Source organism: Balaenoptera borealis, assembly GCF_965194805.1.
Source record: "Balaenoptera borealis genome assembly, chromosome: 12".
Taxonomy (NCBI): Eukaryota; Metazoa; Chordata; class Mammalia; order Artiodactyla; family Balaenopteridae; genus Balaenoptera; species Balaenoptera borealis.
Genome location: NC_138869.1, coordinates 10424827 through 10445019, shown reverse-complemented (window position 1 = coordinate 10445019; position 20193 = coordinate 10424827). Strand labels below are relative to the sequence as shown.

The 20193-nt window shown below is 50.0% G+C and overlaps 1 protein-coding gene across 3 annotated transcripts in view; it reads left to right on the top strand.

The window, feature by feature from the left end:
* SLC6A11 (solute carrier family 6 member 11) overlaps nt 1–20193 on the top strand; it is a 122208-nt gene that overhangs the window by 11217 nt on the left and 90798 nt on the right. For all 3 annotated transcript variants that reach the window (XR_014232335.1, XR_014232336.1, XM_082345570.1), the window contains exon 5: nt 11693–11825. Coding sequence is in view for 1 of the 3 variants with exons in the window: in XM_082345570.1 (XP_082201696.1) it covers nt 11693–11825 (133 nt within the window). In the remaining 2 variants the exon portion in view is untranslated. The remainder of the gene's footprint in view (nt 1–11692; nt 11826–20193) is intronic.

The window sequence follows — 20193 nt, the reverse complement described above, 5'->3', positions numbered from 1 at the left end:
GGACACTTGGCGTAATTGGGAGTGGTGGGAATGTAAGACGCGGTTCTAGCCCTCTAGAAGCGGAGGAGAGACAAGCCCGTAGATTCCCATAAAGTCAGTTACAAGGTGCTGTTTCCCTGCGCAGGGCTGCCGATGGCTTTATCCTGACCTTGGGCATCTGGCATCTTGAAAGTTCATTTTCCTTTTCAGGGAATAATTAATGTTACTGGCTTAGCCAGTGAGAACAGCTCAGGCTCTGGGTCAGTCCTGGGTTCTGGCTCAGGCAGGGGGCCTGTGGGGCAGGGGCGGCTTGTCTTCCTCATGTCAGATTTCAAAATCAGGCCACCCTGGTTTCCCTTAGTATCTCATTATGCATCTGGCACCCGTGAGTTTATCTCAATATGTTTGCGGTTCTCCATTTTGAGCCTGTGTCCTCTGGAGGGATTGAGTGCTATAAGAGTGTAACCGGCATTGTAGCATCAGATGGGCTGTGGTCTATTTTCACTTCCCTTTCTCGGTCCTCTCATCCCTCTCGTCCAGGGTTTTGCAAGCAACCGCATGCTTGCCATGTATACGGTTGAAATTGCTTTTGCGTGGTATCCATTCAGCACACATTTGTTGAGAGCATATTGTGTGCTGAGCCTGCATTAAGCTCTAAGGGTATTCAGTTCTCTGTCTTTATTCAGAAGGATGTAGTCTTGTCTTTCTGGTTTATCTTTCCTGGAGGAGGTTTTAAAAAATTGTTTATTTCTAAATCATGTGGCCACTTGAATTGATTTTAATTTGGACACAAAATTTGGGCTCCAAGTTGCTGAAGTGAAACTCTAATTCTTGCTGTGGGCCCAGGGCCGCCCCTGCTTTCTTCGTCTTCCCCTCTGCCCTCCTCCGCACCGGCCTTCTTTCTGTCTTTCGTATGTCCTGGGCTTGTCCTAGGCTCAGTGTCCAGCTTTTGTATAGAAGAGTCCCTTTGCTTAGAAGTTTCCTCACCAAGTCCTTGTGTGTCTGGCTCTTTCTTATCATTGAGTCTTAATTCACGTGTCATTTGGGAAGCCCTCTCTACCCATCCTGTTGCTTCCACTTATCAGCTGAATCAGCACCCCAGTCCCTCTCAACCCCATCTGTCTGTTTTATTGCCTGCATAGGACTTAATCCTTGTGTCTTTTTTACTAGTTTATTCTGTCTCTCCCTCCATTAGACTATAAGCCCTATGCCAGCAAGGACTGTCCTGTTTTGTTCCCTGTTGTCTTGCCAGCACATTCTAAGTGCCCAAAAAATATTTATTCAAACACATGGATGGAAGATTGAATGAATGAATGAATGAATGTTTTTTAACCTCGTGGAGTTGCGTCCTCTTACTTTGCTTTTGCCCTGTCTGTTGAAGAGTGTAAGTTCCCAGGCTCAGAAACGTAATTCATCTCTTAGATCAGCTCCCTTTTATAGAACTCCTATTATTATCCAATCTTGATCATTAGAGTAAAGATACTTGTATATAAAATCAGCTACGAGGGCATTTGTTTTCATAAATAGTGGATGTCTTACACCGAGTAATGGGAAGCAGTGACTTACTGAACCACAAGAGTTCTGCCTGAGGTTCCTTTTACATCCTGATGGATGAAGTAAAGGAAGGGAAGTCGCAGTTAGTTGCTAAGCAGCTACTGTGTACCCTGGCCCTGAGCATGGCCCTCCAGGCCTGTTGCTTCATTTAATCCACCCACCCAGGGGATACATGGTACAGCATCACTGAACAGATTCCCATCTCACTCAGGGGATTCTGCGGCAGGGAGAGGTTAAGGGACTTATCCAAAGTGCCCCTCTTGGCTAGCAAGAGCTGGAGCTGGGCTGAGAGCCGGCGCCCTCTGATCCCACCTGCATCCCTCCACCCTTCCGTACATGCTCCTCCCGCCCGTGTCTGAAATACCATCAGCTCCCTGTTTTATCACGGGGCAGCATCCGACTGGTGTATCCCTTCTATCTGCAGCCCTGTGGCCCTAGGTTCTTGAAGAGAGAGTTTTGCTGTAGATGGAGATGTATAATTGATGGAGGGAGGGAGGAACGAATGAGGAATGACTTGTCTCCAGCGCCCAGCACAAACAAAACACAAAAAACCTGTTGGCTTTTGTCTTGTTGGATTTCAAGAGGTACCTTTAGGAAATGACCTGAACCTTGCTTTTAACAGAATACTGTGGTTTCCAGCTGAGCCAGGCGTTGAGTGTGAGGCAAGCAGACTCTGATCTGCTGTGATGACAGCTGGAAATTGATGCTGGCCTCCTGGAGTATGTTGTGGCCCTGCAGCTGGTGGCACAAGAGGTTAATGAATGCCTTGAATTCAGGCTCAGGCAGAGAGTAACTCAGAAGGGGCTGTTCCCAAATTTTAGCGTGTTATCTTGATTCCTTATTACTTCTAATCAAACCAGGAGAACATGTTTGAAACTCTCCAGATTTACACACACACACACACACACTCTGCTCCGTGCTTTCCCTGGAAGACCTCTAGGATGAGGAAGAAGCACCAGAGCTGGGACCTGACTCTCCCACCCACTCATGGGGGCCCTGGGCAGGTGATTCTGAGCCTCAGTTTCCTCCCTGGCAAATGGGTGCACCTCACCACCCTTCCAGGTGCAGTCAGCATAAAGTGACGGAAGCAGGGGGGCAGTGACCAGTCGATGGTGGCTCTTCTCACCCCTGCATCTTGCCCTTTCTCAGCCTGTCCCCACCTCCCGCCCCACAGCTCAGGTGGATGAGGTGTCATTCAAAAACCAGAGGCCTCCTGGTGGGATACCCTGGACCTGGGGGCAGATGCCCGTTCCCGCTCTGGATCTCTCGTCCAGGGCTTTTCCTGATGTCATGTGTGCCTCTCCTGCCCGCAGTCCCTCTGTAGCAGACAGTGGCTCTCTGCCAGGCTTAACACAGAGTGTCTTGGAGGGGCCGACCCCGCCAGGTGTCAGACCCTCCCCGAGCTTTCAGCCACTCCTAACGCAGAGCTACTGTACCAGGGGAACCCGGGGGTCTGGGAAGGCTGTGCTGAGTCCTGGTAAGGAGGAGAAGGGCAGGAACCCGAGGGCGCTGGGATTCCAGCCACGGGGCAGTGAGGCCCTTTCTGTGGCGTGGGATCCCTACTTATAGACACCTCTCCTTACTGCTTCCTATCTTGCTGGATCTTACCCTCCAGCCATGCAGGACCAGAACAGGCATTGAACTTGGGGTCAGGAGACTGATGTGCAAGGCCAGGCTCTGCCACTTTCCAGTTTGTGATCTATGGCAAGGTCCATATCTACTTGGAGCCTCAGTCTGCTCTGGGCAGTGGGTGTAAAACAAGTTAACATATGTGAGACTGCCCGGTGCTCTGTGCCAAAGTGTGTTCTGCACAAAGTTAGGAGGTATCGCTTTGGAAAGGCAGAAACGTGGTGGGGCACTTCCTTCTTAACAACTTTTTAATAGCTTTGTGGTATAATTTACATGCCATAAACTGCACGCTGTTTAGGTGTACAAGTAGGTGATTTTCGAGCAAACTTGCCACGTGTGAAATTGTCACCGCAAGATAGGTTTGGACTATTTCCATTGCCCTAGCAAGATCTCTCATGCCATTTATAGTTAATCTCACTCTCACCGCCAGGCAACCATTCACCTTCTGTCTGTTGCTGTGGATTTGTGTAGTCTGGACATTGCATATTCAGTGGAATCATACAATGTGTGGTCTTTGTCACTTCCTCATTAAACTTAGCGTAATGTTTCCAGGGTTCATCCATATTCTAGCATGTATCACTGCTTTATTCCTTTTTGTGGCTGAATAATATTCCATTGTATGGATAGACCACAATTGGTCTATTGGTTGATGGACATTTGGGTGGTTTTCAGTCTTTGGCTATTTTTGAATAACCTAGGAGTGGAATGGCTGAGTTTTATGTTTAAATTTTTAACAAACTGCCAGACTTTTCCAGTGTGACTAGAACATTTTATATTCCTACCAGAAATATGTGAGGGTTCCATTTCTCTGTATTCTTGAGGACACTTATTATTGTCTTTTTGATTACAGCCGTCCTCTTGCGTGCACCCTAGTGGGCGTGAAGTGGTATCTCATAGTGGTTTTAATTTGCACTTTAATGGGCAATAGTTCTAAATAAGATTGGGAAACATTGGGTTAGACAGAGCTATAGAAGTGTCTTTATTGCAGGACTTCTCAGAGGCTTTAATAGTCTAATGAGCATTGGGACTCTCTAAGGAGGGCTATAATGTGCAGCCATTTCTCAGTGAGGTCCCAGTGTGACCTCAGGGTGTCTTAAAGGATTAGTGTTCTTTGGGAAGCATTAGCCTAGGACAGAGGTCAGGAAACTATGGGCCAAATCCCATCTGCTGCCTGTTTTTGTAAATAAAGTTTTATTGGAAGACAGCCATAGTGTTCATTTACATATTGTCTCTGGCTGCTTTCACACTGCAAGGATAGAGTTGAATAGTTGGGACAGAGACCATATGCCTTGCGAAACCTAAATCTGTACTATCTGGCCTTTTACAAAAACAGTTTGTTGACCCCTGACCTAGGAGGGCCTGGTGCGTGTAGATGCTCACTGCACCTTCATGGGGAAGGAGGGACCGGTCCTCAGGGTACAGGTGGGGACCAAGGAAGCACTTGGTGAGGCTTTGTATTATTTGAGCTGGTGCTTGAAGGACAGGCAGAATTTTTAAGGCATGTGAGAATTTGGAGGGACATTCTTGGCAGAGAGAACCGTGGAATGAATCCTGGAAAGCGGAGGGGACTGGAGGGGACTTCCACGCGACCGGGGAGGAGGATTTCTGCAGTGACAGAAGAAGTTGGCATGGGAGCTCCAGACCCCACAGACCAGCTTCGTTGCCTAGTTGTCTTCCCTGGGTGACACATTTCTAGTCCATCTTCCCCAAGATGGGGCCGTGGGTCTGAGCACTGTCTCTGAAGTTGGATAGATGTGGCTTCAGGTTCTGCCTCTGCCTTTCTGGGCATGTTGCTGCCCTAAGATACAGTTTTCCCATCAGTAAAGTAGGAATCGTGGTTGCACTGGCTTCAGTAAGCATGAAGGAAGTGCAAGCTGTCACTGACCTTGCCATCACCTTTCTCCTCCCTGAGGGCAGGACTCACCTGCCGTCCTCATCCCTGCAGGCCCTGCTCTTAGGGCCCTCAGCAACACACAGGTGGCATCCAGTCACTCTCCTGAGCGAATGCATGATGCAGAGGCCTAGGAGGGCCCTTGCCCTGAGTCCTCAGCTCGGTTTAGGGCCTCGGCCGAGGGCTCTGCAGGAGCAGACCCCATACACGGGGAGAGTTGGGGGCCTGCACTGGGCCGGGGAAGTGAGAGCAGGACCCCGAAGGTGGAGGGATTATGGAGGGGGCAAGGAAGGCACATTTGTTTGGGTGATGGGCTGTCTTTTGTTTGTTTGTTGCTTTGGGAGACCAGAAAGGAGGCCTGAGCAAGGCTATTTATAGCGCAGGCCCTCAGCGCCAGCTTTTAGGGCGGTCTCTGCATCCCTGGGAGTGCTTTCCTCCACGGCAGGTTAAAGAAAGGTGATGCGTTTGCCGGCTCCATGCTGGACATTAAGATGAGGCCTCCCCGGTCGGCTTGGGACCTGTATCCACACCGCCTCTCCTGGGCCCTCTGCGGTGGTGGGAGAGAGGGGTCTACTCCATCTCTGCTTTCTCCGGTCAAACCACTCTCGGCTCTGGAAGCTAGTGTTTGGAAGGGAAGCGCCAGGTATGAGGCTGTTTCCTTCCCTCTGGACTCAGCCCCTCTGTGTATGTGAGACACAGAGAGGACAGTGAGGGTGTTACAGGATCGGATTCCAGCCACTTCCCTCAGACTGCGGAGGACATAGCAGAAGCCTTGAGCAGGAGGCATCCTCTCTCTGGGGTCAGCGTCTGCCGAGACAGAAGGATGTGTGGGCATCAGAAGAACCTGGTTTCAGGTCCCAATCTGGGCCAGTTGCTTCACCATTCTGGACCTCAGTTTCCCCACCTGTAAAATGGGTATAAGAATGCCCTCACGGTAGTTATGTTGCTGTGAGGACTGAATGCAGTGAGATGTGAGGGCTCTTGGGTGGCACCTGCCAAAGTCCCCTCTGCTACCAGCGCCTTCTTGTTCCTTACTCTGAGAGTCTCCTAATGAGGATAGTTTGCTTTTCAACTCACCTCTTGGATTCCCCAATTCCTTCCCTCTTCTTCCTGTAGAAATGACGTCTCTACCCATGGATTCTTTCCCTGCTGCCCGTCTCAGAGACTTCTACCTGCTTCTTTCCTCCCTCGCCCCCCATTCCCTCCTGCATTTGAAACTTCCCCTCCCTCCTGGCTCTTTCCCATTAAGTATCCCAGTCATGCCAACCTGAAAATAAAACAAATGTAGGTAAGACAGCTCTGGTGCCCTGTGGCCAAGAACTCCTAGCTCCCATCCTCATCAGAGCAACTTCCCCAAAGAGCCGCCTCACCAAGTCTCACCTCCCCTCTGCTCCCTGCGTGCCGCTGTCTGAAGTCTGCCCCGCCAGAGCTGAGCAGCTCTCCTTGCTACACCTGCCACTCTGGTCCCGAATCCCGCAACACTCTCCCTCTCACCAGGCTGCTTGGAGGCAGTTGGCAGATGGGTTGCTTCCCCTGCAGGAACGCCCTCTCCCTCTGCCTCTGGGGATGCCACCTTCTTCAGGGATGCCTAACCCTCCTCTGTCTCCTCAAAGGGCTCCTCCCATCCTCCATCTGCCCTGTAAATGATGGGGTTCCGGGGGCTCTGTGGCCAGCCCTCTCCCTCCCGTTTCTCCAGCTCTCCCCAGGCGGCCTCATGCTCTCCCAAGACACTTGATGGCCAAGGGCTCAGGTCTGAATCTCCTCCCTGCATCTCTGTTGTGAGCTTTGTACCCAGACACCCAGCTGCCTCTGGGCCTTGCAGCCACCTGGGTGCTCCACAAGCATCTCAAAATCACCTTATCTAAAAGATTGACTCTCCACCTCCTCCTCTTCTACCCCGACTGACAATTCACTCCTGCTCAGCTAATGCCCCCCCATCCATGAAGGTACAAACCTGGCGTCAGTCTGGACCTCCAACTTCCCTGCCACCCCCAGGCAGCCACCTTGCACCCCAGCCCATCTGTTCCCCTCCAGGGCCATTTCCCTACCTCAGTCCAGCCCCTCCCTCTTGATTGTCCAAATTAAGGCAAAAGTCTCCACACTGGGCACCTTGCTCCATTCCACCCTTACCGTCCAGTCTTTCCAGTGCAGCCAAAGAGAGCTTTCGGAAACATGCACCTGATGGAGTCTTCCTCTTTTTTAAGATTCTTCTCGGCTTCCATCACCCTCAGGATGAAGCCCCAGCTCCTCAGCAAGGCTCAGAGTCCGGCTCTTGCCCATCACTGCAGCCTCATCCTCGCCCCCACTTCTCACCCCGCTTCCTGCTGCACATCGAGCCCTTGTCTGGCCTTCCCGAGCCCTTGTTCCAGCCTCCTGGCTTTTGCCTTTGGTGGACTTACTGCCCCAAATGCCTCCCTCTTCTTTGTTAACCCTCCAGGGCCTCCCCAGCCCCACTCCCACGTCCGGATACCGGCCAGATCTGTAGTGAGGGTCCCCTGCTTTTCCCTGTCCTGGCCCTCTCCACACTCTGCTCTGTTCACTTGTCTGTCTTCCCCCGTGGACCACGAGCTCTTGAAGGACCCCAAGTGTAGCACAGTACCTGACACACTGAAAACACCTTAATAAGTATCACTTGAATAAATTAATAAATGCGTGAAGGATGTGTGCTGTGTACTCCTTTTGCCCAGCGCACAAAGTCACGTGAGGTAGCTTTGGGGGTTGCATTCACCATGGTTTTAATTTGTAAAGAAGGAAGGAAGGGGTGCTTTTAGTGTCATGGGGGAGTCTAGGAGCTAGCACTGCAGCTGAAAGTCTGGGCCCTGGAGCCAGGATCCCTGGGTTCAGATCCCGCCCGTCACTTGCTCTCGGCATGACTCTGGGCAAGTTACCTAACCGCCTGGCACCTCGGTTTCCCCATCTTTGAAATGATGATAACAATTGCATCTACATTGAGGATTGTTGGGAGGCTGAGATGAGTTCCTGCTTGAAAACCTATGGAAAGGAGGTGATGTCCCTTCCCCAAGGTCACACAGCTTGTCAGGAGCAGAGCTGGCTTTTGAGCCCAGCCATCTCTGTGTGTGCCCAGGGCTGGAGAAGCAGAGGCATTACACCTCCAAGTGCTGGGTGGAAATCTCCAGAAATAGTCCTATGGCCTGAAAAAAATGCTTCATGAAGAACCTGCTTTCATGCCTGGCTCGTAGTAGGTGCACAATATTACTCGGGTAAATGAATCCCTCCGAAGGGCCCCATCCAGTCTTCAACATTTCCCGCCCCCTGAACGGTGTCGAGAGGTCTGTTCCTGGGTCCTTTTTTGCCAGGGTGTTGGCAGCAAACTCTTCCTTATTCAGACCTTTCTTCTGTCCCAGCACTTCACGGGGGAGGGTCATTAAGAAAGTTTTTTCCCAGGAAGAGCTGTGCTTTCTCCAAGTCTCCAGAGTTGAGTGTCCCAGCCCCCATGCTCTCAAAGGTTGCCCTTGTAGATTTGAAAACAACCCCGCAGTCCTGCAGGCTGAGAACCTGGTCCCCGAGCCTCTTTTCTTCAGAAACTCTATGTCCCTTGCTAGTTAGAGTCAGTGCTGGTAAAACCTAAAGAAAATAGTTTGAGGATGTTTTCAAATAATGTCTGGTGGAACAAAAGAGCAATTCATCCTGCATAGCTTTTAGTAATCTGCTTCCCATTTTGGGAATTAGATTGTTCAATTAAGCAAGAGGGTGCCGAAGCCAGCTGCATGACTCAAAAGTTTGCAGCATCCAAAAATGTGGAAGAGGGGGGCCTGCACCAGCTCTCTCCTGGCGGGTCTGCCCCCTTCTTTCTCCCTCTGTCCCTGTGCTGTTTCCAGTTTTCAGATTGTCTGTTCAGGAAACAACAACATCAGCAAGAGGGCACGGGTATGCATGCAGCCCTGCTAGACCTGTCTCAGTGTTTCTTAAATGGAGATTTCGAGGCTGCAGTGACAGGCACAGAGAGTACCTGGGCATTTCCGTCTGCCAAAGCCGCTTTCTTTCCTGCTCCGGGTTGTCCTTTCCCATTCGCCACCCGATGGGTGTTTGGGAAGCCTCGGGGGGCGGTTTGTAAGGTGGTACTTATGCGTCCTCGGCTACGAGGCTCTAAGTCTGGAGACAGGGGAGTTGGTGAGCACCCTGAAGTTCCTGCAGAATTTGGGGAGTGAATGGGCACATCAGGGTATTTCTCTGGGGAGAAAGTACATCCCTTCCGTACCCTCTCAGAGGATCCCTAAGTCCCTCTCCACGTCCTCTCAGAAACAAACAAACAAAACAAAACCCTTGGAGTCTGTACATCATTCCTCCAACACCAGGAAATTCTCCTTCTGCGGTGTTGCTCAAGCCTTGCTGTGCATGAGCAATCCTCCGGGAAACAAAGGAAAATGCAGCTTCCCGGGAACCATTTTGTAAGGATTCAGACTCAGTGGGTCCAGGATGGGCCCACAGGAATTTTTGTATTTTTGGCAAGCACCCCACAAGGACCATGCTCTGGGTCCTGCTGCTCTGTTTTAATGATAGATACTCTTAAAGGTTTCATTTAATACAGCCTGTTGTTTTAAAACGAATTAAAGCCGAAGACCGCTAAGACATAAGAAGCAAATAAAGTAACCGTTATAGCTAAGCAGCTGTCTCCTTTCTTTCTCAGATAACTTGGACTTCTTTTTTGCCCAACTTATCCTAGTACAGGGCAAGGACCATACCATGCGTGCCTTTTTATCCTCAGTATTAATATAGTGCCTGGTACCTAGTACATGCTCAATAAATGTATATTTAGTAGATGTTCCCCCTTCTGCCTATAGGTGTGAGAGCTGCCTTCCTTTCGAGTAAACCCCCGGCTGCACACAGCCCAATTTTATTTGGGGGCCTGCCTGATTTCTCCGGCAGGGGCTGGGGCTGGAGGGAGCCTGCAGACCAGCGCTAATTGGTGTCATTGAGTAATTAATGCAAAATCAGGCCCCAAGTGGATTCCCAGGGAGACAGACACTGAGGGAGGCTTTCATGCTTGGTGGGATGGGAGCTGCTTTCTCAAAGGACGTTCCCAGAGCGCCCAGGCGACTGGCGTGGTCCGGTGGGGGTGGCTTGGCAGCCGGCACGGGGTTCGTGGAGCGAGTGTGGAGGGGGTTTGTGTTGGTGCCATGGTTCTGCACAATATGGAGCGTGGCGAGTCTGACTTTAGAGAAACACAAACCCCAGGCTGGGCTGTAGGAGCCAGGCCTGTGTCAGCCCTGAAGGACTGGGGGATTCTGAGGGAGGGCCATGGCTGGTCACGTTGGCTCAGCGCACCCAGGGTCCCCCTCTCCTGTGGCCTGGGCCCTCTGGGACACCCCTGCCCCTTGGCACACTATTCAAGGCTCCCGAGGATGCCTCCTCTGTTTATCTGTCCTGTTTTTCGCCTGGTCTCTGGGCTTCCTCGTTCCCCAAGTATCCCATGCTCCGTTTTCTGGCCTTTGCTCGTGTGAGTCCCTGGGCCTAAAACAATCTTTACCCCCTCCTTCTCCTGGCTATACTCTATCATCCTTCAAAATCTGGCTCAAATATCATTTCTTCCAGAAAGCTTTCTCTGACGCCTGTGGCAGTCAGGAGAGTTTGGGTTATGCTGCAGTAACAAAGATCTTAGTAGCTTGAAGCAACAGAATTGGGTTTTTTTTGTTTTTGTGGCTTTTTTTTTTTGAATGAAAGGTTATTTAAATTCTACAGTACTTTGCAATTTTCAAAATTTTCACACCCATGACTTTATATAATCCCATAATAAGCCCTTTAAAAAAAAAAAAAAAACCCTACCCCTGTCTTGCCCCTCCCCCTTCCCTCTCCCCACTGGTAGCCACTAGTTTGTTCTCTGTATCTGTAAGCCGGCTTCTTTTCTGTTTTATTCACTAGTTGGTTGCATTTTTTAGATTCCACATACGAGTGATATCATCCAGCATTTGTCTTTTAGCAGAGTTTGCTTCTTGCTCACACAGCAGCTCTCACGTGGGGTGGCAGCAGAGAGTGACGTGGTCAGGGTGACACAGGCATTTAAAACAAGCCACCCCGCTCATGTGGGGTGGCAGGAGGGCTCATGTACTCACTTAGGAACTTGGGCTTCTAGAGGTCCACCTTGACACATGCTTCTGTTATGAGAGCAGCACTAGGGCACAGAGCCCATGGCAGACCATACCGCCTGCCTCTGAACGCCTCCGTCTGAGGGAAGTGTGTGCCACTGGCCAAAGCAAGTCTCCTCTGGCCACCGTTGAGTTCAGCAGGGTTGTGTAGTCTCCCCTGAGGGAGGGACCTGGAATGTCTATGGACCGTCCTGCCGTCTTCCAGCACCCCTGAGGTGGGCTAGGTGCTTCTCGGTCTTCCCAAAGTCCCTGTGCTTCTTCCCACTGCAGCTCTTACCATACTGTTTCCGTAAACCATCCGCTAACCCGCATCCTATCCCCCATGCAGTGAATCCATGAAGGCTGCGGGTGCGTCTTGCTCCTTTCTGAGGCTCCCACACCCAGTCCTGAGTCTGGCTCAGAGAAGACGCTTGGTGAATGGTGGGCGAATGAGTGCGTGGGCCGTCCTTGCCCCTCTGCAGCACTAGCTTGGCCTATGGTGGGGTCATTGTGGGCCATCTCCAACCCCCGTGACTCTCTGCCCTCCCTTCTGCAGGCGCCGGGTCCTGGCCATCTCAGATGGGATCGAGCACATCGGGAACCTTCGCTGGGAGCTGGCCTTGTGCCTGCTGGCAGCCTGGACCATCTGTTACTTCTGCATCTGGAAGGGGACCAAGTCCACAGGAAAAGTAAGAGGTGGATCTTTAGCTAGCCGCGGGCAGGGGAGGGGCGAGTTGTCCTTGTACAAGCCACAGGTGACGCAGAGAATGCCAGGGGGCTCACGTTGCAAAGGCCAGCTCCTGAGTTGGGGGCTAGGAGGAGCGCTAGACAAGGAGTTCAGAGCTGGAATCCCAGTCCCCCATCTGTTTGCCACACACCTCGGGGCTGTTGGGTTCTACCTTCTGAGCCTCAGTTTGCTCACCTGTGAAGTAATAAAACCTTGTCCTGTTTTCCAACTGGGTTGAGAGTCATATAAGGAAAGTAGAGTTAAGGTGCTTTGGAAACCAGGAAATGCTAAACTACTACCATGGGGTTTTTGTAATGAAGACCTGCACTCCAGGTGTGCGCTAGGGCAGGTGTTGCTGGGTGCCTACGCTGACGGACCCCGAGATCTCACCCGCCTCCATCTTGTAGCCTTGCGGTGCTGGCGGCAGCAGGTGGCCTCCAGGGCCAGTGCCTCACAGGGGAGGAGAAATGGGGGGAGACAGCCAGCTCTGAACTGCCTTAGCCTGGAAGTTACTGTGGCTCTTCTACTCACAGGCCACTGGCCTGAGCCTAAGGCACAGGCTTACCAACCGCCAGGGAGGCTTAGAAGTGAGGGGAGCAAAGGGCCGTCTGATGAGTACAGCCATCTGTGCCACAGGGCTCACTAGAGGTTATAAATGTGTAGCTCATGGCCAAGTCCAGCCCACTCATGTATCATATTAAAAAGAAAAGAGGTGGGGGAGAATTAGTTACCAACATTCAGAAATAAGAAAGTTTCATGTGAAATATGTGAAAAAAGAAATAGGACTCTGTCGTCCCTCGGAAAGTTGGAAGATTGGGTCATGCTGGGATTGATTACCTCCCCGGTGGCATTGGGCTGAGTTGGAAGATTGGGCCACGCTGGGCTTGCACGCCTACCTGGTGGCATTGGGCCGAGTTGGAAGATTGGGCCACGCTGGGCTTGCACGCCTACCCGGTGGCATTGGGCCGAGTCGGAAGATTGGGCCACGCTGGGCTTGCACGCCTACCCGGTGGCATTGGGCCGAGTTGGAAGATTGGGCCACGCTGGGCTTGCACGCCTACCCGGTGGCATTGGGCCGAGTTGGAAGATTGGGCCACGCTGGGCTTGCACGCCTACCTGGTGGCATTGGGCCGAGTTGGAAGATTGGGCCACGCTGGGCTTGCACGCCTACCCGGTGGCATTGGGCCGAGTCGGAAGATTGGGCCACGCTGGGCTTGCACGCCTACCCGGTGGCATTGGGCCGAGTCGGAAGATTGGGCCACGCTGGGCTTGCACGCCTACCCGGTGGCATTGGGCCGAGTCGGAAGATTGGGCCACGCTGGGCTTGCACGCCTACCCGGTGGCATTGGGCCGAGTTGAGCAGCAGCCACCTGCTTCTAGGGATACTACGTTGACCACAGTCCCCACCATTTCCATCACCCCTGGTCCTGTGGCTGAGTGTCAGTGCCATTAGTTTCCTCATTTGTGGAAAAGAGGAAAATCAGGCTTTTTTTAAATGCCTGCGTCACCCTGACCATGTCACTCCCCGCCTGCCTGCTTCTGGTAAGCAGTTGCTCATAAACTTTATTCTAAGTTATTGGCTGGGGCAGTGGGTGAAGACAAAACGTCCAAGGAAATAGGAACTTAATAACTCCGGGACCTTTTGCAAAAGATGGTCCCCTTGGCTCCCACAGTGGTAGGTGAGATGAAGAGGAAACTGCTAGAATGTGGGAGGTGGGCAGACCTGCAGGACGGGGCTTAGGAGAACACAGAAGAGATACCAACAAGCCCCGTGCTGTGGGCTATAAGGAGGCCAAGGATGGACTAGAAAGTCATCATAAACGTGCCTCAGGGACCAGAGAGTAGAACAGAGACTCTCATGTCCCCTCAGCCAAGATGATTTTGCTGATCTTTGCTTTCTCTGGTTTGTATCTTAAAGACAATAGGGTTTTTTTTGTTTTTCCAAACATAAAATTCACTGCATTATCGATCTAGTACTTCAGACTACATGCATCCTGCCCCCATGCCCCCCTTGCTGCCTCTTCTGGCTAAAGAAAAGGAGAAAGACTGGAGGGGGTGAGAACCAGGGTCTGGAACCAGGGTCCACATCTCAGGTCTCTCTCTCACTGGCTGAGACCTTGGGTGCATCATTTAACTTCTCTGAGCCTGTTTCCTCTTCTGCAAAACAGGGATTGATGAGTGAGCTCGTCTCAGGGATGGTTGTAGGAATGAAATGCAAGGCTGCACATTTCAGCACTCAGCAGAATGGGGAACTGATCCTACGTGCTGAGTAGATGGTGATTTAAAAACATCTTGTTATAAAACTTATTCATTCAAGAAGTAGTTTCTGAGTGTCTGCTTCATACCTAGCATTATTCAGTGGGTATGTAAAGATGAATAGAACACAGCCTCTACCCTACCCAGGTGACATATGTGAAAGTGCTTTGTGAACCATAGAAAAAAGGGAGGCGGTATCATGGGTGGTGCTCTTATTACTGTGATGACCACCTTTCCGGGAGTCCACGCTGGGCCAGTGAGGGCTGCAGGGCTGAGGTCTTGGTGCGTGCGCACGCATGGGCTGTCCACGTGCACGTGTGGCTTTGAGCTCTTGGGCGTGGACCTGGACCATGGCAGAATTTCATTCCACTCAGCCCTCAGGAGGAAGCTCAGTCCCCAAGTGGGGCCACTTGCCATTGGCTGGGACATCGAGCCTGTGTGTCAGGGAATCCTAAGGCAGGGACCAGGTACCAAGGAAGAACTGGCAGACTACATTCCGAGAGATTTCAGAAGAGATTTAGGGAAGGCAAGATGACGGTTATTGAGTGCTTCACATGCCCCTTCCATTCAGACCTTGAAACAACCCCATGAGACACAGGGGCTAGCATTATCTCCATTTTACAGATGAGGAAACTGAGGCTTCGTGGGGTTACGTAACTTGCTCAAGGACACTCAGGTAGGGAGGGGAGGGCTGGGATTAACCCTAAGCCTTAGTGACCACATAGCCCATGCCTCTGGGTGAGTGTACCATCATTCCTGTCATCTGTGACCTGAGGACAATGACAATTTCCTTACAGATTGGTTATGAAGAGGCCGTTAATGAGACTGTCTAGAACATCGTAGGTGCTCCATGATTGTTGGTTGCAGCTGGATCTAAATGGTGCTATTAAGGGAAATGCTGAAGTCACATGAACAATTAAGTATTTTCCTCCAGACTGGGTTTCATGGGCTCTTCCCCATGTTTCATGCCCAAGACCAGGGTAAACGTCCAGGATGAGATGTGGTTTGCTGGACCTGCGAGGTTCCTTAGAGATTATCTGGTCCATCTGCACCCGTATTTTATGCATGAGGAAACTGAGGCTCAGAGAGCAGAAGGGACTTGTCCACGGTCTCACAGTGAGTAAGTGTCAGGTTAGGACCTGGTCTGGTGGCCCAGCTCCCTGGCTGTTTATAAATGACAAGGTTCTGGAGGTCACATCTGACAGTTTGGGGAGACCAGGAGAGCCCGGATCAGCATGTGGGCTCCTCAGGGCAGGGTCTGATGCTTTTGTTGCTGTTTATCATTCATCTCACCTTGAACATGAGCCCAGTGTCCAAAGGCTTTTCGGATTTTGTACAAAAACAGCTAAAAATAAACACAGGGTCATCTGAGTCTTCCTGAGTGGGCAGGGGTTGCCCCTGCCACCTGCCTGCGGGACCCTGGCCAGAGCCGCTGTCAAGGGTCAGTTAAAGGAAGCAGCAAGGACTCCGTCCTCCTGCTATTGTCCAGCCCATGCCCGAGTTGCCTCTTCCTCTTCATCCCAAGTACCAGCGTGCTGTCCATACCTGGGCTTCACCAGAAATTTCTGAAATTTCATTAACTTGAGAAGAAGTTCCCGGCCCCATCCTGTCTCCAAGGCAAAAACTATAACCCCAACCTTAACTCAATTGAGAGCCCATCCCCTGCTCAGGAGTTCACGCAGACGCTGCAGGCTCAGCCTCTTGGCAGGTGGCTCTGTGAGCGGGGATTTCGGATCACGTCACAGATAAGTAGATCACAGATGAGGCCGTGGCAAGGCGACAGGTGACGGTGTAGCAGTGCTCTCCAGCGGCCCGAGGGGCGGTGTGTGGGCCCCGACGCTGTGCTGGCATCATTACTCCCACCGAGGACAATCGCTGTATGTGACCTTCACTCCATCTCCTCCTGCGCCTTCCTCAGTGCTTTTCATCCTTCTGACATCACAGAGGCCCACATGCAGGGTCTCCCGGTGTCAGGGCGAGCAGCATGAACTCTCAGAAAAAGCTGCTCTGGCTGGAGAGAGAGTAGCTGGGTTCCAGCTTCAGTACATAGCAAGTGGCACGTGACTGTTGCTTAGTAAACAGTTGAGGAACGGATGAATCCTGCCTGTGCAGGGGCTCCCTGCGAGGTGCTGGGACACACTGGGGAACAGTTAGAGAATCAGGTCCTGTGAACTTGGGGGTTCTAATGGCGGAGAACTGGCTCTGGAATGTTAGAATATAGCTTGTCCGAGCTGGGAGGGTTTAAGTTCAAACCCTATTATACAAATAAGGAAGTGGAGGCCCAGAGAGGCCACAAGATTTGCCTAAGACCACCCCGCTTGGAAAGAGCAGAGCTGAGATCCAAATCCAGATCTGTCTGCCTTCCCTAGGCCTGGTCCTCATCTGTTCTAATACCTCCAGCTGTGGGTTCATGTCCAGGTTCAAAGAGAACACATGGATCCGATTTCTGAGCGCGTGGCAGGGGCTTAGTAAGCCATTTATTTTCTTGCCCTGGTTTTAGTTCTACAAGGTTATTTTTCTTCTCTCTCTGGACAATATTGGAAATTCTCAGAAGTGTGGATTAACAAAATAAATAAGAACGTTTCTCAATTGTATCTTAAGTCCTGAGAAAATATAGGATTCTGAAACACTTGCTTTCTTCAGGAGGAAACTTCCAGGCTATGTATAACTGGTCATCTTCTGGATGATAATCACTTTCAATTGACAATTGAAATCAAGTGGCTAAGACATGGAGACATCTTTGTGATTCTCTTGTGTCCTTGTTTTTTTGTTTTTAAAGATTTTATTTTTTAGAGTAGTTTTAGGTTCACAGCAAAATGAAGCAGAAAGTACAGGGATTTCTCATACACTCCCTGCCCCCAACACTGTCTAACCTCCCCCATAATCAATATCCCCCGCCAGAGTGGTACATTTGTTACAACTCATGAACCTACTTAAACACATCATAATCTCCCAAAGTCCATAATTTACATTAGGGTTCACTTTTGGTGTTGTACATTCCATGGGTTTGGACAAACGTATAATGACATGGATCTACCATTATAGTATCATATAGAATAGTCCCATTGCCCTAAAAACCCTCTGGGCACTACCTGTTCATCTCCCCCCTTCCCCATCCCTGGCAACCACAAAAAAAAACAGTCTTTTGCTGTCTCCATAGTTTTGACTTTTCCAGAATGCCATATCATTGGAATTATACTGTATGTAGCTTTTTTAGGTTGACTTCTTTCACTTAGTAATGTGCATTTAAGTTTCCTCCATGTCTTTTCATGGCTTTATAGCTCATTTCTTTTTTTTTTTTTTTTTTAATTATTAGCACCTTTAATTATTATTTATTTATTTATTTTTGGCTGTGTTGGGTCTTCGTTTCTGTGCGAGGGCTTCCTCTAGCTGCGGCAAGCGGGGGCCACTCCTCATCGCGGTGCGCGGGCCTCTCACTATCGTGGCCTCTCTTGTTGCGGAGCACAGGCTCCAGATGCGCAGGCTCAGTAGTTGTGGCTCACGGGCCTAGTTGCTCCGCGGCATGTGGGATCTTCCTAGACCAGGGCTCGAACCCGTGTCCCCTGCATTGGCAGGCAGATTCTCAACCACTGCGCCACCAGGGAAGCCCTGCTCATTTCTTTTTACCACTGAGTAATGTTCCATTGTCTGAATGTACCACAGTTTGTTGATCCATTCACCTATGGATGGACGTCTTGGGTACTTCCAAGTTTGACAATTAGGAGTAAAGCTGCTATGAACATTCGCGTACAAGCATTTGTATGGGCATATGTTTTCAACTCCTTTGTATTAATACCAAGGAGCATGACCGCTGGTTCTTATGGTAAGAGCATGTTTAGTTTTGTATGAAACCACTGAACTATCTTCCAAACTGGCTGTACCATCTTGCATTCCCACCAGCAGTATGAGAGAACGCCTGTTGTCTGCATCCTTGCCAGCATTTGGCATCGTTGGTGTTTTGGATTTGGGCCATCCTAATAGATATGTAGTGGTATCTCTTTATTGTTTTAATTTGCATTTCCCTGATGACAGGTGATGTGGAGTATCTTTTCATAAGCTTATTTACTGTCTATATCTCTTTGGTGAGGTGTCTGTTAAGTTCTTTGACCCATTTTGTAATCGGTTGTTTGTTTTCTTATTGTTGAGTTTTAAGAGCTCTTTGTGTACTTTGGATAACAGTCCTTTATCAGATGGATCTTTTGAAAATATTTTCTCCTGGTCTGTGGCTTGTTTTCACATTTTTTTGGCATTGTCTTTTGCAGAACAGAAGTTTTTAATTCAATGAAGTCCAGCCTATCAACTAGCTCTTTCATAGATTGTGCTTTTGGTGTTGTATCTAAAAGTCTTTGCCATACCCAAAGTCATCTAGGTTTTCCCTTATGTTATCTTCTAGGAGTTTTATAGTTGTGCATTTAGATCTATGACCCGTTTTGAGTTAATTTTTGTGAAGGGTGTAAGGTGTGTGTCTCGATTCATTTTTGCATGTGGATGTCCATTTGTTGAAAAGACTGTCTTTGCTCTTTCCTTGTTTTTTTTATTTGTCCACGAAATCCATCTTGCCCATCGCCGCCACCAGGTCCTCCCTCTGGTCTCATAGGCCTCAAACCACTAACTTGTTTTGACAACTTCTCACCTAACCTCTCCAGTTGTTGACCAAGTCTACTTTGTAATCACCCTAGAAAATATCCTGTCTTCTCCATTTTTATTGTCCATCCATCCACTCACCCACCCACCCACCTAGACATTCAACAATAGCTCCCCAGGACCTCCAGAGTGAAAATTGCTCTTAGAATTTCCCATTTGCACAAACATATTGCTGACATGCAGAATGACACAACTGAGATCCTTTATATTCTATGAAACAATAATTTCAAATAAATTCAAGGTGCTCCTGTCTTTATTCTATGTTGTCATACTACAGCGTGGAAGCAACGTTAGGGAATGGTGATCTCCTAGTACCTGCTATGCATATTCATTGAAGACTGAAAAAACCGGTCCTTACTATGTGTCCTTCTCTTGTGGCTTTGCTAGGCCTTAGTCTGACCCAGGGATCGGTCAGCATTGGCCTTTGGCCAGATTTCACTTATGGCCTGCTTTTGTAAATAAAGTTTTGTTGGAACACAGCCACATCCATATCTTTCTGTGTTGCCTTCAGCTGCTTTTGTGCTACTACAATGGCAGAGCTGAGTAGTTGCAACAGAGTTGGTGTGACCCACAAAGGCTAAAATATTCACTATCTGGCCCTTCACAGAAAATGTTCATGGATCTCTCATCTATTAAATTAATTAATGCAAACTATTTGCCATGTAACAAGAAACTAACACCTAAATTGCTGTCACCCAAAACGTGGACCACTTCAGATACTGAAAAGCTACAGTGATGGTTTGCAATGGAGAGCTTTTCTGAAGGATTCTTAAAATCTCACCCCGGCCTTTCCAGCTCCTAAATGTTCTGGTTCTTGTATCCAAATGCTCACTTGCTATGGATGTTACTCATTGATTCTTCTATTCATTCATTAAATGTTTATTGCTCACCTACTGTGTGCCAGGTACCAGGCTGGGGGCTCTTTTCGGTGGTGAGCGAGTCAGACTGTGAAGCTGACCGTTGGTGGGGGAGATGGAGAACGAGCAGCTATAGAAACGCTGTGGGCGGAGGACGGGGGCCTTGAGGGGGAAAAATTAGGGCAGGAGACCCTCTCAGGGGGGGTCAGGAAAGCCTCCCTGAGAGAGGCCCCCATCTGTGATGGGAAGGATGGGAAGGGATTGGCCTGGTGAGCAACACAGATGATATTCTCAAGTGGGAAGGACTTGGTGAATTTGAGAGGCAAAGTAAAGGTGGGGGCCAGATGGAGTCGATGTTAGCATGTGATGGGGCAGGGGACAGACTAACAGCCACGGTGAAGTGTCGGGGATTTTATTCTAAGGGCAGTGGAGAGCCACTGAAAATTTTTAAGCAGGGGTAGCATGATCTGACTTTCATCCTTAAAAGCTGGCTCTGGCTACTCGTTGACGATGGACGGGTGGGAGTGGAGAGGCTGGGGAGCTCTGGTAGCGGGTGACCAGGGGGAAGGTGCA